This window comes from Syngnathoides biaculeatus, chromosome 6 (assembly GCF_019802595.1).
Source record: "Syngnathoides biaculeatus isolate LvHL_M chromosome 6, ASM1980259v1, whole genome shotgun sequence".
Lineage (NCBI taxonomy): Eukaryota > Metazoa > Chordata > Actinopteri > Syngnathiformes > Syngnathidae > Syngnathoides > Syngnathoides biaculeatus.
Window position 1 is genome coordinate 13,614,609 of NC_084645.1, and position 12,444 is coordinate 13,627,052.

At 41.4% G+C, this 12,444-nt stretch overlaps 1 protein-coding gene across 1 annotated transcript in view; it reads left to right on the forward strand.

The window, feature by feature from the left end:
- pdhx (pyruvate dehydrogenase complex component X) overlaps positions 1 to 12,444 on the forward strand; it is a 61,006-nt gene that overhangs the window by 13,779 nt on the left and 34,783 nt on the right. Inside the window, exon 3 of the mRNA XM_061822657.1 lies at positions 5,839 to 5,939. Within this exon, the coding sequence (XP_061678641.1) occupies positions 5,839 to 5,939 (101 nt within the window). The remainder of the gene's footprint in view (positions 1 to 5,838; positions 5,940 to 12,444) is intronic.

Consider the following 12,444-nt stretch of genomic DNA (forward strand, 5'->3'; position numbering starts at 1 on the left):
CTGCCTTTATATCTTACCTCACAACATCCATCAACCTCATCTTTAGTCTTCCTCTCTCTTTTGCCTGCCAGCGCCATCTTTAGCACCCTTCTACCGTTAGATACTCTCTCTTGCCCCTGGACATGTCCAAACGATTGAAGTCTGCTCTCTCAAACCTTGTATCCATAACCTCTAACTTTGGCTGTCCCACTAATGAGCTCATGTCTAATCCTATGCAACCTGCTTACTCCGAGAGAGAACATCAACATCTTCATTTATGCTATCTCCTGATCTGCTTCCTGTTGTCTCTTCAGTGCCACCGTCATTAATCCGTACATTGTGACTCGCCTCACCACTGTTTTATAAACCCTAAAACCCCTGCGTATTATCAATAGAGATGAAATATGTATACCCTGTACAGTGCTTTGGAAAAAGTAATGGCCCCCTTCTCAAATTCTTATATACTTTACTAGATAATTTACTCACTTTAATGTTGAGGGTCAGCAAACCAGTGTAAAGAGAAATATAACCCATGTGAATGTCAAGTGCCACAGACACCTCAAACATAATATTTAGTATGTTTTTAACCAAAAATAATCATCCGGAATAGACCCATCCGTTTTTTTCACAGCAGGTCAGAATGTTGCTGTATGTAGTTTTTTTTTTTTTTTCATCTCCCGCCAGGGAAAGTCTCTCTCAGATGTTGTGTTGAGGAAGAACCAGGAAGTGGCGTTTTTTGTAGTAGCTCGGTCGAGTGTTTATACTGGTTTATACCTATTGTACCGGGGCAAAAATAACCGTTTTTTTTTTTTTTTTCAAGGTGTTAGCCAAAATACCAGTTTTTTTTATTGCTGGATTTTGCGAGAACACTCAGGAGGATGAATACACTCTTCACACGTTTTCAAAAGACCCAGTTTGTCGTGAAAAATGGATTGTACAGGTGCAAAGGACATGAGCTTTATGGGTTCTAAATGATGGGAAAGTGTGTATAGAGCTATTAAAATAATAGTTGCGAGGGGGACTAATTTGTCTGAGTTTATAGCATATGTTATGTGATAATTTTGAATAAATACCCATGGTCAAACCAGCAAAATATAACAAAGCACTTGTATTGTGTTTAAGACAATTTAATCATTACACAAAACATAAGCAAAATAGAAGTACAAAGACAGTTTAGTAGCATGTAACACGAGGAATCTACCCAAACGACGTATATTCACCACTCGAACTTGAACAATACACTTGTCTGAAAGCACCAATATTTAAGAGTTCCATCCACATCCGATGACGTAATACTTCTCTCAGAACATAACAAAAAATGCTACCAGCTCTTCCAACCTGCCTGGACCTGGCTTATTCATGCACATATATTCTGTTTTACTTCGGCTAATCTTCATTCCTCTCCTTTCCAGTGCATGTCTCTATCATTCTAATTTTTCCTCTGCATGCTCCCTGGTGTCACTGCCAATCACAATGTCATCTGCGAACATCATGGTCCTAGGGGATTCCTGTCTAATCTCATCTGTCAGCCTATCCTTTACAACAGATATAATATATAAGATGTAAACAGGGAGGGGCTCAGGGCTGATCCCTGATGCAATCCCACCTCCACCTTAGATTTTTCTGTCACACCTACACCACACCTACACCACACCTCACCACTGTTCTGCTGCCCTCATAAATGTCCTGTACTGTTGTAACACTTTTCTCTGGCACACCAGACTTACGCAGTACCACAGCTCCTCGCTTGGTACTCTGTCATAAGCCTTCTCTCTCCATAAAGACACAATGTAGCTCCTTCTGACCTTCTCTGTACTTTTCCACTCATCCTCAAGGCAAATAATGCATCTGTAGTGCTCTTTCTAGGCATGAAACCATACTGTTGCTCGCAGATACTTCTGTCCTGAGTCCAGCATCCACTACTCTTTCCCATAACTTCATTATGTAGCTCATCAGCTTTATTCCTCTATTGTTCGCACAGCTCTGAAAATCGCTTTCGTTCTTAAAAATGACAGCTTCTCGCCTGCTAGTATTCTGTTGAATAAGTTGGTCAAAAACTCCACAGCTCCCTCTCCAAATTGCTTCCATCCCTCCACAGGTATGTCATTAAGACCAACTGCTTTTCCATTTTTCATCCTCTTGAGTACCTTTCTAACTTCCCCCTTACTAATCATTGGTACTTCACACTTGCCTATTTTACTCTTCTTTCTCTTTTCTTCATTCATCTACTTCTCAAAGTATTCTTTCTATTTAGCACACTACTGGCACCAGTCAACACATTTCCATCTCAATCCTTAATCACCCTTACCTTCTTCACATTTTTCCCATATCTATCTGTCTGGCCAGCCTGTGGAGATCCTTTTCTCCTTCTTTCGTGTCCAACCTGGTGTACATGTCATCATAAGCCTCTTGTTACGCCTTTGACACCTCTACCTTTGTGCTACGATGCATCTCAATGTATTCCTTTTGCCGCTCCTCAGTCCTGTGTCCCACTTCTTTGCCAGCCACTTTCCTTGTATGACTTCCTGTATTTTGGGGTTCCACCACCAGGTCTCCTCCCAGAAGACACACCAAGTACTCTCCTGTCTGTCTCTCTGATCACCCTTGCTGTAGTAGTCCAGTCTTCTGGGAGCTCCTCCTGTCCATCGAGAGCCTGTCTCACTTTTTTTTCTGAAAGGCTGCACAACATTCTTTCTTTCTCAGCTTCCACCACATGATTCTCTGCTTGACTTGTCTTCTTAATCTTCCTCCCCACCACCAACCTATTCTGTCGAGCCACACGCTCTCCTGCCAATGCCTTACAGTCAGTAACCTCTTTCAGATCACATCATCTGCACAAAATGTAATCCACCTGCGTGGTTCTTCCTCTGCTCTTGTCGGTCACCCTATGTTCATGCCTCTTCTGGGAAAAAAAGTGTTCACTTCCTTTCCTGGTTGCTGTACTTACCCATCACTTATTCATCGCCCAGTTTCCTTCACCTTCATTAGAATCTGCACCAATCAGAACTCTCTATCTAAGGGCTACTTCATCTAGTTCCTTCCAGAATTTCTCTTTCAACTCTAAGTGAAGTATATGTAGTGCTTGGCTTCAGTGTGAATACAGTGGGAGAGGAGGAAAGGGGAAAAAAAAAAACTGTTGACAGCGGACAACATAATGCCAAATAAATTAATGTGACACTTAAAGATATTGCACCCCAGTCATGCTGATAAACCTCTGGATTTTTTTCAGCGAAAATGTGCTGAATCTTGTCGACAATCATCCCGCTTTGTGAAAGCTTCTTCAATAAAGCAGCGAGTACTCTTTGTATCATATAGAGCTCGTGCACCTATGTCACCGAAATCACGTGACTAGCCGTATTGCCGGTCAAACCAAAGCATTGTTCAATGCTAAGTCCGTTGAGACGAAACAAAAATGTCTTATAGCATGATGCCCAGAGTTTTTGTCCGATACCGTTAAACATTTAGAAGGTGGTGATAAATTAAGGTACGTGGAATAATGAGGACAAATCGATGTTTTCGGCGATAAGAAATTGGACAGTTAATTCGCTTCTGCTTGTCTTGGACAACTAGATATACACATGTATCTGGTGAGTAAGTCGTCGAAATTTAGACGAAAGGGTTTGAAAATGTATAAAAGTCTGGATGGATACAAATACTTTGTTGCTGGATCTGTTCTCAATCAAGAATAAATCCCACTTAGTGATGAACCCACTCCACTCAGATGTTTTCAATACAAATACTGATATTTAAATAAATGACCCCTGGTTTTCCACAAACCTGCATTCATTAACGATGATTGGATATAAGAGCACAGGGAGTCGGCTTCTCCGTACATGGAAGCGTATTGCTGCCGCATTTTAACCTCTGTTGCGGCGGATGGTTTATTTTTTTTTTAAATATGCATTGTTCTCAAATGAGTCAACTTGGTATTATAAATACTTGTTGGTAATTTGAGATTGAAAAGACTAATTCCTACCTGAAATGAAATGATCGCTACATAGGCGTGTGTATTTGGATGGGCACCATCCATCATGTTGAATTGACGAAATCCATCGATCTTTTTTGGTCTTTTCAGCTTGTATTGAATACAAATACCAATATTTAAATAAATGACGCCAATGTTACACAAACCGCATTCATTAACTATGATCGAGGGGGAAGAAAAAAAAAAAAGAGGACGGGGAGTCGATTCCTCCGTATACGGAAGTGTATTGCGGCCACATGCGCGCGCACACACACACACACACACACACACACACACACCTATAAAACCTCTTTGCGACAGACATTTTTTTTTTATGTGTATTGTTCTCAAATAAGTCAGTTTGGCATTGTAAATTCTTATATTATTCTTATAAATACATAATTTATTTTTTTTATTAGGTTGGCCACCATCCATCTCATTTAATTGCCGAAATTCATTGGTCTTTTCAGATGGTATTCCATAGAATGATCTCTTAGAATATCTATCTCGTCTGTTGTGACAACCAACGGCACAACAGGTCTCGGGGATTGTTATTATTCTCCTCCAGTTCCGTGAAAAAGGTGACAAGCTCGATAAGGTGTACCAAGTTCCTTTGTTGTTTTATTCATTTCTTTTTGTAAGTTAGTGTTTTATATATTGTGCTCCTGAGTTAATGTTGCTGAACTGAATTTGAACGTATTTATTGATTTTATTTAATTTAATTTTTCACTCTCAAATGGTCCTAAATATGCCGATGTGTGCGTTGGACGGGGTGCCGCGTCGGCACGCCGGCAAAGGCTGCCACGTCGGGCTCGCGGTTGGCGGCGGCTAAGAACAACGCTGCTGGCAATGGGGCACTCAAGCCGCGTGCGACGACAACGCCGCGAAGCGGCCCGGCTCGGCGTCGTGATAAGCCAACTCTGTGCCGAAAATGAGCCATTGTTTAGTTCTTGCTGGGGGAGCGTGACAGAAAATAAGTGAGGTCTAATTTAATATATATAAATGTGTAACATTAGACATCTGGATCTTATTGGAATGTAAATGTACAACTTTTTCACCATCTGTAGGTATTGCTATTAAATGATTTTCTTTTTATTTTTAATGTATTCCTAAATATTATGTGCTCTCTTGACTTTTGAAATATTTTTGGAAACATTTGTGCATTATTCACGAGAAATTCTGGTACTCTAAGTTAGAGTTGTCCCGATCCTTTTTTGTGATCGGAAATTGGGAATGATCACGTAATTTTTAGCTGATTGGTTTCAGATTTTAAAAACCAAACCACAAAAAAAAATGTTATTTTTTTTCTTCATTTTTAAACATCTTTTGTTTGTGTCACTTAAATACTATTTTTATTTTCTGTTTGTGAACTAGTTTTTATTGTGTAGAAAACTGGCGCATCTGTAGAGCATTGCCCCTACAGCTCTGAGGACCAGGGTTCAAATTCCGGCCCCACCTGTATGGAGTTTGCATGCTCTTCCCGTGCCTGCCTTGGTTTTCTGCCGGCACTCCGGTTTCCTCCCATGTTGCAAAAATATGCATTCTTTGGAGACTCTAAATTGCCCCGAGGTGTGATTGTGAGTACAACTGTTGTTTTGTCTCCAGGTGCCCTGCAATTGGCTTGCAACCAGTTCGGGGTTCCACCTGCCCGATAACAGCTGGGATTGGCTCCAGCACTCCTGCGAGCCTCCTGAGGAAAAGCGGCTCAGAAAATGGATAGATTTGTAGAAAAGCTGCTATGGTTATAGAATTGTTTAAAAAAATAAAAGTTTTGAAGAAGTCACCAACACTCTTTTCATTTTCTGTTGCATTTTTCTATTTATGGTTTCATAATGTCCTCCAAACGTTCCATTTACATCATGTATTTGTGGATGTGCACTCTTTTACCATTGCAGGTGAGGCAGTGGCAGCAGGTGATGCCCTTTGTGAAATTGAGACTGACAAAGCTGTCGTTACAATGGAATCTAATGATGATGGTATCTTGGCAAAGATCTTGGTAAGTACTCTCTTTCTCAAAATCTGAGACAATCCTGATAGCTGCAATGGTGTATTTTGTATCTTCTGTACTATGATACAAGATTGTTTAGCCATTTTTTTTTTTTTTTTAGTCCTGTATTTCAACTGGTTTCTTTTGCTACATTAATTTGTATATACTTGCAGGCTTTGGGCTTTCGTTAGTGATGTACATTTACAGTCAATGTGATTTGACAGGCGCCTGCAAGCCATCGCAGTCACAAATCTGCACATCGTGCAGGAAAAATCACGCGTAAAATTTGTTACGAGTAGAAATACATTGATATTCTCAGTGCACATGAAAACCAATCCAGCTCAGTGAACCACAGTCTTACTCTTTATTATTACTTTATTTTCAACACGGAAGCATGCCGTCTCCGGCTAGTTTACCTGACCCCGCCTCCCTTCGGCTCTTAAAGGGGTACACTCATAATTACAAAAAAACGTTCACCCACACAGTCTGGACAACGGAGTGCAAAGAGAGTTGGACATGCTGCTTGTGTTTGCTCTTGATAATAATGGTAAAAGTAAAAAAAAGAAATGCTGTTGCTTTAATGAATGTCGGGGTATGTGAATAATAGCAGCAAAAGTGTAAAAATTGGATGAGATTTTCTCTTTTTTTTTTCTGAGTAAAAAAAGGTCTGGTCTGAAGCCAAAGTAGAAAGTACAGGATGAGATGGTGTATCATGTTAAAATTCCACCTTGGCACAGCCTGATGGAGGATAAAAGCACAGACAATAAAGTGCACAAAAAACTAATTCTGTACTTTAAATAATAGAGGCAACATAACATTAACCTTTAAACTGTTTGAGAGCATCATTCAGCTTTCAACATGCATTGCTAAAGATATTCTACAAGCAATAATTCACTTTTACACAAAGAAAAACAGACAGGGATATCATTGTGGGTAAAAAAAAAATAAACTAAGTTGCAAGTGACCTTTCAAATTTAGTTTATAGTTGGCTTGGTGTAGTTATCAATGTATTCTTTTGTTTATTGACATTTTCATTGTAAGTTTGCAAAAACAAAATTGTAGAAATTTTCTAATGGGAATAAATGGTGTAGTCTGAATCTTTGAATGAGCCATGTAAGGTCAATGGATGACACTGATCTGACAAAACTGTGTCTTTGTGTATTTGGTCAGAGACATAAAAAATTAGAGGCAACATTGGTCTTGACATTAATTTATGTGTTTGTCATAAAACGTTGGTAACAAAAGAAGCCTGATCCTAAGCAATCAGTATTCACCCAGAAACAGTAAATGCAAGTTAACCGTACTGAGCACGTTCGGAAGTGATGCCAAAAGCACATGTTCTGAGCTTCTTCACGTTCTGTGAGCAAATTTACATCGAAAGTCATCAACATCATGAGCCATGTCAAAGGAAATTCCGTTACACTGAATACATTTCTTGGACATAACACAGGTAATGTTTCAGTATCTAACTATAATAAAGATGAGATTGTGATTTACTTTGACTGTCCATATATCTAAATGCGAAGGGTCTCTTTCTCCCGTGGTACAGCGTTATTTTGAAGTTGGAAACTTTTTCTCTTCTACATGCTTTAGAAAGATATAAATTATCTACTGCTATCGTTCATCAATGCATTGACAATAGATAACGCCGTAATTTACGCTAGATTACAATACATCATGATGAAATAAAATGATTTGATTATATCAATATCTTCTTCTTCTTTTCCTTTTGGCTTGTCCCGTTAGGGGTCGCCACAGCGTGTCATCTTTTGCCATCTTAGCCTATCTCCTGCATCTTCCTCTCTAACCCCAACTCCCCTCATGTCTTCCCTCACCACATCCATAAACCTTCTCTTTGGTCTTCCTCTCGCTCTTTTGCCTGGGAGCTCCATCCTCAGCACCCTACCACCAATATACTCACTCTCTTGCCTCTGAACATGTCCAAACCATCGAAGTCTGCTCTCCCGAATCTTGTCTCCAAAACATCCAACTTTGACTGTCCCTCTAATGAGCTCATTTCTAATCCTATCCAACCTGGTCACTCCGAGCGAGAACCTCAACATCTTCATTTCTGCCACCTCCAGTTCTGCTTCCTGTTGTTTCTTCAGTGCCACCGTCTCTAATCCGTACATCATGGCCGGCCTCACCACTGTTTTGTAAACTTTGCCCTTCATCCTAGCAAAGACTCTTCTGTCACATAACACACCAGACACCTTTCGCCAGCTGTTCCAACCTGCTTGGACCCATTTTTTCACTTCCTTACCACACTCACCATTGCTCTGGATTGTTGACCCTAAACATTTGAAGTCGTCCACCCTCGCTATCTCTTCTCCCTGTAGCCTCACTCTTCCCCCTCCACTTTTCTCATTCACGCACGTATATTCTGTTTTACTTCGGCTAATCTTCATTCCTCTCCTTTCCAGTGCATGTCTCCATCTTTCTAATTGTTCCTCTGCATGCTCCCTGCTTTCACTGCATATCACAATATCATCTGCGAACATCATGGTCCAAGGGGATTCCAGTCTAACCTCATCTGTCAGCCTATCCATTACCACTGCAAACAGGAAGGGGCTCAGAGTTCATCCCTGATGCAGTCCCACCTCCACCTTAAATTCCTCTGTCACACCTAAGGCACACCTCGCCATTGTTCTGCTGCCATCATACATGTCCTGTACTATTTTAACATACTTCTCTGCCACACCAGACTTACGCATCCAGTACCACAGTTCCTCTCTTGGTACTCTGTCATGGGCTTTCTCTAGATCCACAAAGACACAATGTAGCTCCTTCTGACTTTCTCTGTACTTTTCCACAAGCATCCTCAAGGCAAATAATGCATCTGTGGTACTCTTTCTAGGCATGAAACCATACTGTTGCTCGCAGATACTTACTTCTGCCCTCAGTCTAGCCTCCACTACTCTTTCCCATAACTTCATTGTGTGGCTCATCAAATTTATTCCTCTATAGTTCCCACACCTCTGAACATCCCCTTTGTTCTTAAAAATGGGAAGTAGAACTCTTTTCCTCCATTCTTTAGGCATCTTTTCGCCCGCTAGTATTCTGTTGAATAAGTAGGTCAAAAACTCCACAGCCATGTCTCCAAATTGCTTCCATACCTCTTCGGGTATGTCATCAGGACCAACTGCCTTTCCGTTTTTCATCCTTTGTAGTGCCTTTCTGACTTCCCCCTTAGTAATCATTGCCACTTCTTGGTCCTTCACAGTTGCCTCTTCAACTCTTCCTTCTCTCTCATTTTCTTCATTCATCAACTTCTCAAAGTATTCTTTCCATCTATTTCACACACTACTGGCACCAGTCAACACATTTCCATCTCTATCCTTAATCACCCTTACCTGCTGCACATCCTTCCCATCTCTATCCCTCTGTCTGGCCAACCTGTAGAGATCCTTTTCTCCTTCTTTCGTGTCCAACCTGGTGTACATGTCTTCATATGCCTCTTGTTTAGCCATTGCCACCTCTACCTTTGCCCTACGTCGCATCTCGATGTACTCCTTTCGCCTCTCCTCAGTCCTCTCAGTATCCCACTTCTTCTTCGCTAATCTCTTTCCTTGTATGACTCCTTGTATTTTGGGGTTCCACCACCAAGTCTCCTTCTCCCCTTTCCTACCAAAGGACACACCAAGTACTCTCCTGCCTGTCTCTCTGATTACCTTGGCTGTCGTTGTCCAGTCTTCCGGGAGCTTCTACTGTCCATCGAGAGCCCGTCTTACCTCTTTCCGAAAGGCCGCACAACGTTCTTCCTTTCTCAGCTTCCACCACATGGTTCTCTGGTCTACCTTTGTCTTCTTAATCTTCCTACCCACCACCAGAGTCATCCTACACACCATCATCCTCTGCTGTCGAGTTACACTCTCCCCTACCACTACTTTACAGTCAGTAATCTCCTTCAAATTACCTCGTCTGCACAAAATATAATCCACCTGCGTGCTTCTCGCTCCACTTTTGTAAGTCACTATATGTTCCTCCCTCTTCTGGAAATAAGTGTTCACTACAGCCATCTCCATCCTTTTTGCAAAGTCCACCACCATCTGTCCCTCAAAGTTCCTTTCCTGGATGCCGTACTTACCCATCACTTCTTCATCGCCCCTGTTTCCTTCACCAATATGTCCATTACAATCTGCACCAATCACAACTCTCTCGCTGTGTGGGATGCTCAGAACTACTTCATCTAGTTCCTTCCAGAATTTCTCTTTCAACTCTAGGTCACATCCTACCTGTGGGGCATAGCCGCTAACCACATTATACATAACACCCTCAATTTCAAATTTTCGTCTTATCACTCGATCTGATACTCTTTTCACCTCCAAGACATTCTTAGCCAGCTCTTCCTTTAAAATAACCCCTACTCCATTTCTCTTCCCAACTACTCCGTGGTATAATAATTTAAACCCTGCTCCTAAACTTCTAGCCTTACTACCTTTCCACCTGCTCTCTTGGATGCACAGAATATCCACCTTTCTCCTAATCATCATGTCAACCAACTCCTGAGCTTTTCCTGTCATAGTCCCAACATTCAAAGTCCCTACACTCAGTTGTAGGCTCTGTGCATTCCTCTTTTTCTTCTGACAATGGATCCGGTTTCCTCCTCTTCTTTGACTTCGACCCACAGTAGCTGAATTTCCACCGACGCCCTGCAGGTTAGCAGTGCCGGGGGCCGGCGTTGTTAACCCGGGCCACGACCGATACGGTGTGGGATTCTTTAGATGAACGCTCATATTTGTTTGGCACAGTTTTTACGCCGGATGCCCTTCCTGACGCAACCCTCTGCATTTATCCGGGCTTGGGACCGGCCTATAGTTTGTGCCCCCATAGGGCTGCATTGATTATATCAATATGTAGTTTTGAAATTGAATGTCTATTGACCTCTTTAAAAATGTCTATCTCAGTGCAATGTCAATAAATTATGATTATGGTATTAGGTCACAAGTTAATACTCGGGTATAACAACTCTTTATTTTAAGGGCTTGAGATTCCATCCCTTATCACATTCGCAACTTTATCTGCAGGCACAACTGGTGGACTACACCCGTAACTTTATATCTGCGAGCATGACTGACCACACCTGTACATTTTTCAAATGTGACTACATTTATCGAGGTCCATCCCCCAGTGTTATTAGATATTTGAATTTTTAATGGGGTTCCAAAGATTTACCAATTGTTTGACATCCATTTTGCTCCCTGAAGTACAGTTATCGTATTTTCGCAACCATAAGACGCATCGTATTAAAAGGCGCACTCTCACCAGTCTACACGCCATCGTCACTCAGTGTCACACCAGACCAAAATCATTCCACCGCATTGAACAGAACAGCACAACCAGCAAAACAAACGAAAAGATGAGCGAAGAAGTAATTGACAGAAAACAGCCACAATTCATTCACAAATTGTGGTGTAACTCGCTGGGCGCTGACTCTCAATCTTCAAAAAGCTTTGTTCGCCATTTCTCAACCATCACTCCCACACAGCTTGTAACTTCACTCTGTTCTCCCCGTTTACAATTATGTCCACCGTATGATGTTGCTTGGTCAAGCCGCCTGGAATAATTGATCATTAGTCCATTGCTCGAGTTATTGTTCTAAGTCGGGCCACCTCGCCTTGTTTCCACGGAAACTAACATTCACCTTCTTGACTTGGCAAAACTCGTTTTCCTGCTTCCTCAACTTTAGCACCATGGATTTGTTAATCTCGAATTTTCTCGCAGCTGCTTGATTCCCATGTTTCTCCGCGTAACTAATAACTTGCAGTTTATACTTTGCTTCATAAGTGTCTCTTCGTTGGTGCCATTTTTGGTGTCCTTAGCCAAAGGGATGTTATTTAGCACAAAACACACATCGGCATTAGATACCTAATGGGGGGGAGGGGGTGCCTTTTGCGTTCTCTCCCGTGGCCACACTTCCCCCTGTAACGTCCGCATGCTGTCCTCTCACGTGGCCACTTTTTCTCTATACAACTAGCGTGTCAGCAGGAAATGCTGCCAGTCAGTTACAAATTTTCGACGTCGATTCACATCTTAGGCGCTCTGCATTATAATGCACCCTGTCCATTTTGGAGAAAATGTAAGACTATTAAGTGTTCCTTGTAGTTGGGAAAATACGGTATATGTTTTTATTCAAATATAATCTATTCTAATTTGACTTTGTGGCAATTTAATAATTAGGGCGCAATTACAAACTTCAAACCATTGGTTTAATGCTAATCTTTATTGGGCGTTTCCCATGTGCCACATTCCCTTACTCCTATCTTACTTTGCTTGTGTGGCGATTGGAGTTTCCATAGCAACCACTGAAGAATTGAGGGTAGGAGCTTTAGACCTGAGGCAGACAGAGAAAATGGGCTGTATAAATCCCACTGTCAAAATGAGAAAACCTTTAGCTGGAAGTATTGCATATCCATTGTCAAATAATTTTTTCATTTAGTTTGTATGATCCTTGATGCCCTTTTCTCAGGTTGCCAAGAAGATTTGGTGGGAAATGTTTTTTCTTTCACAATTT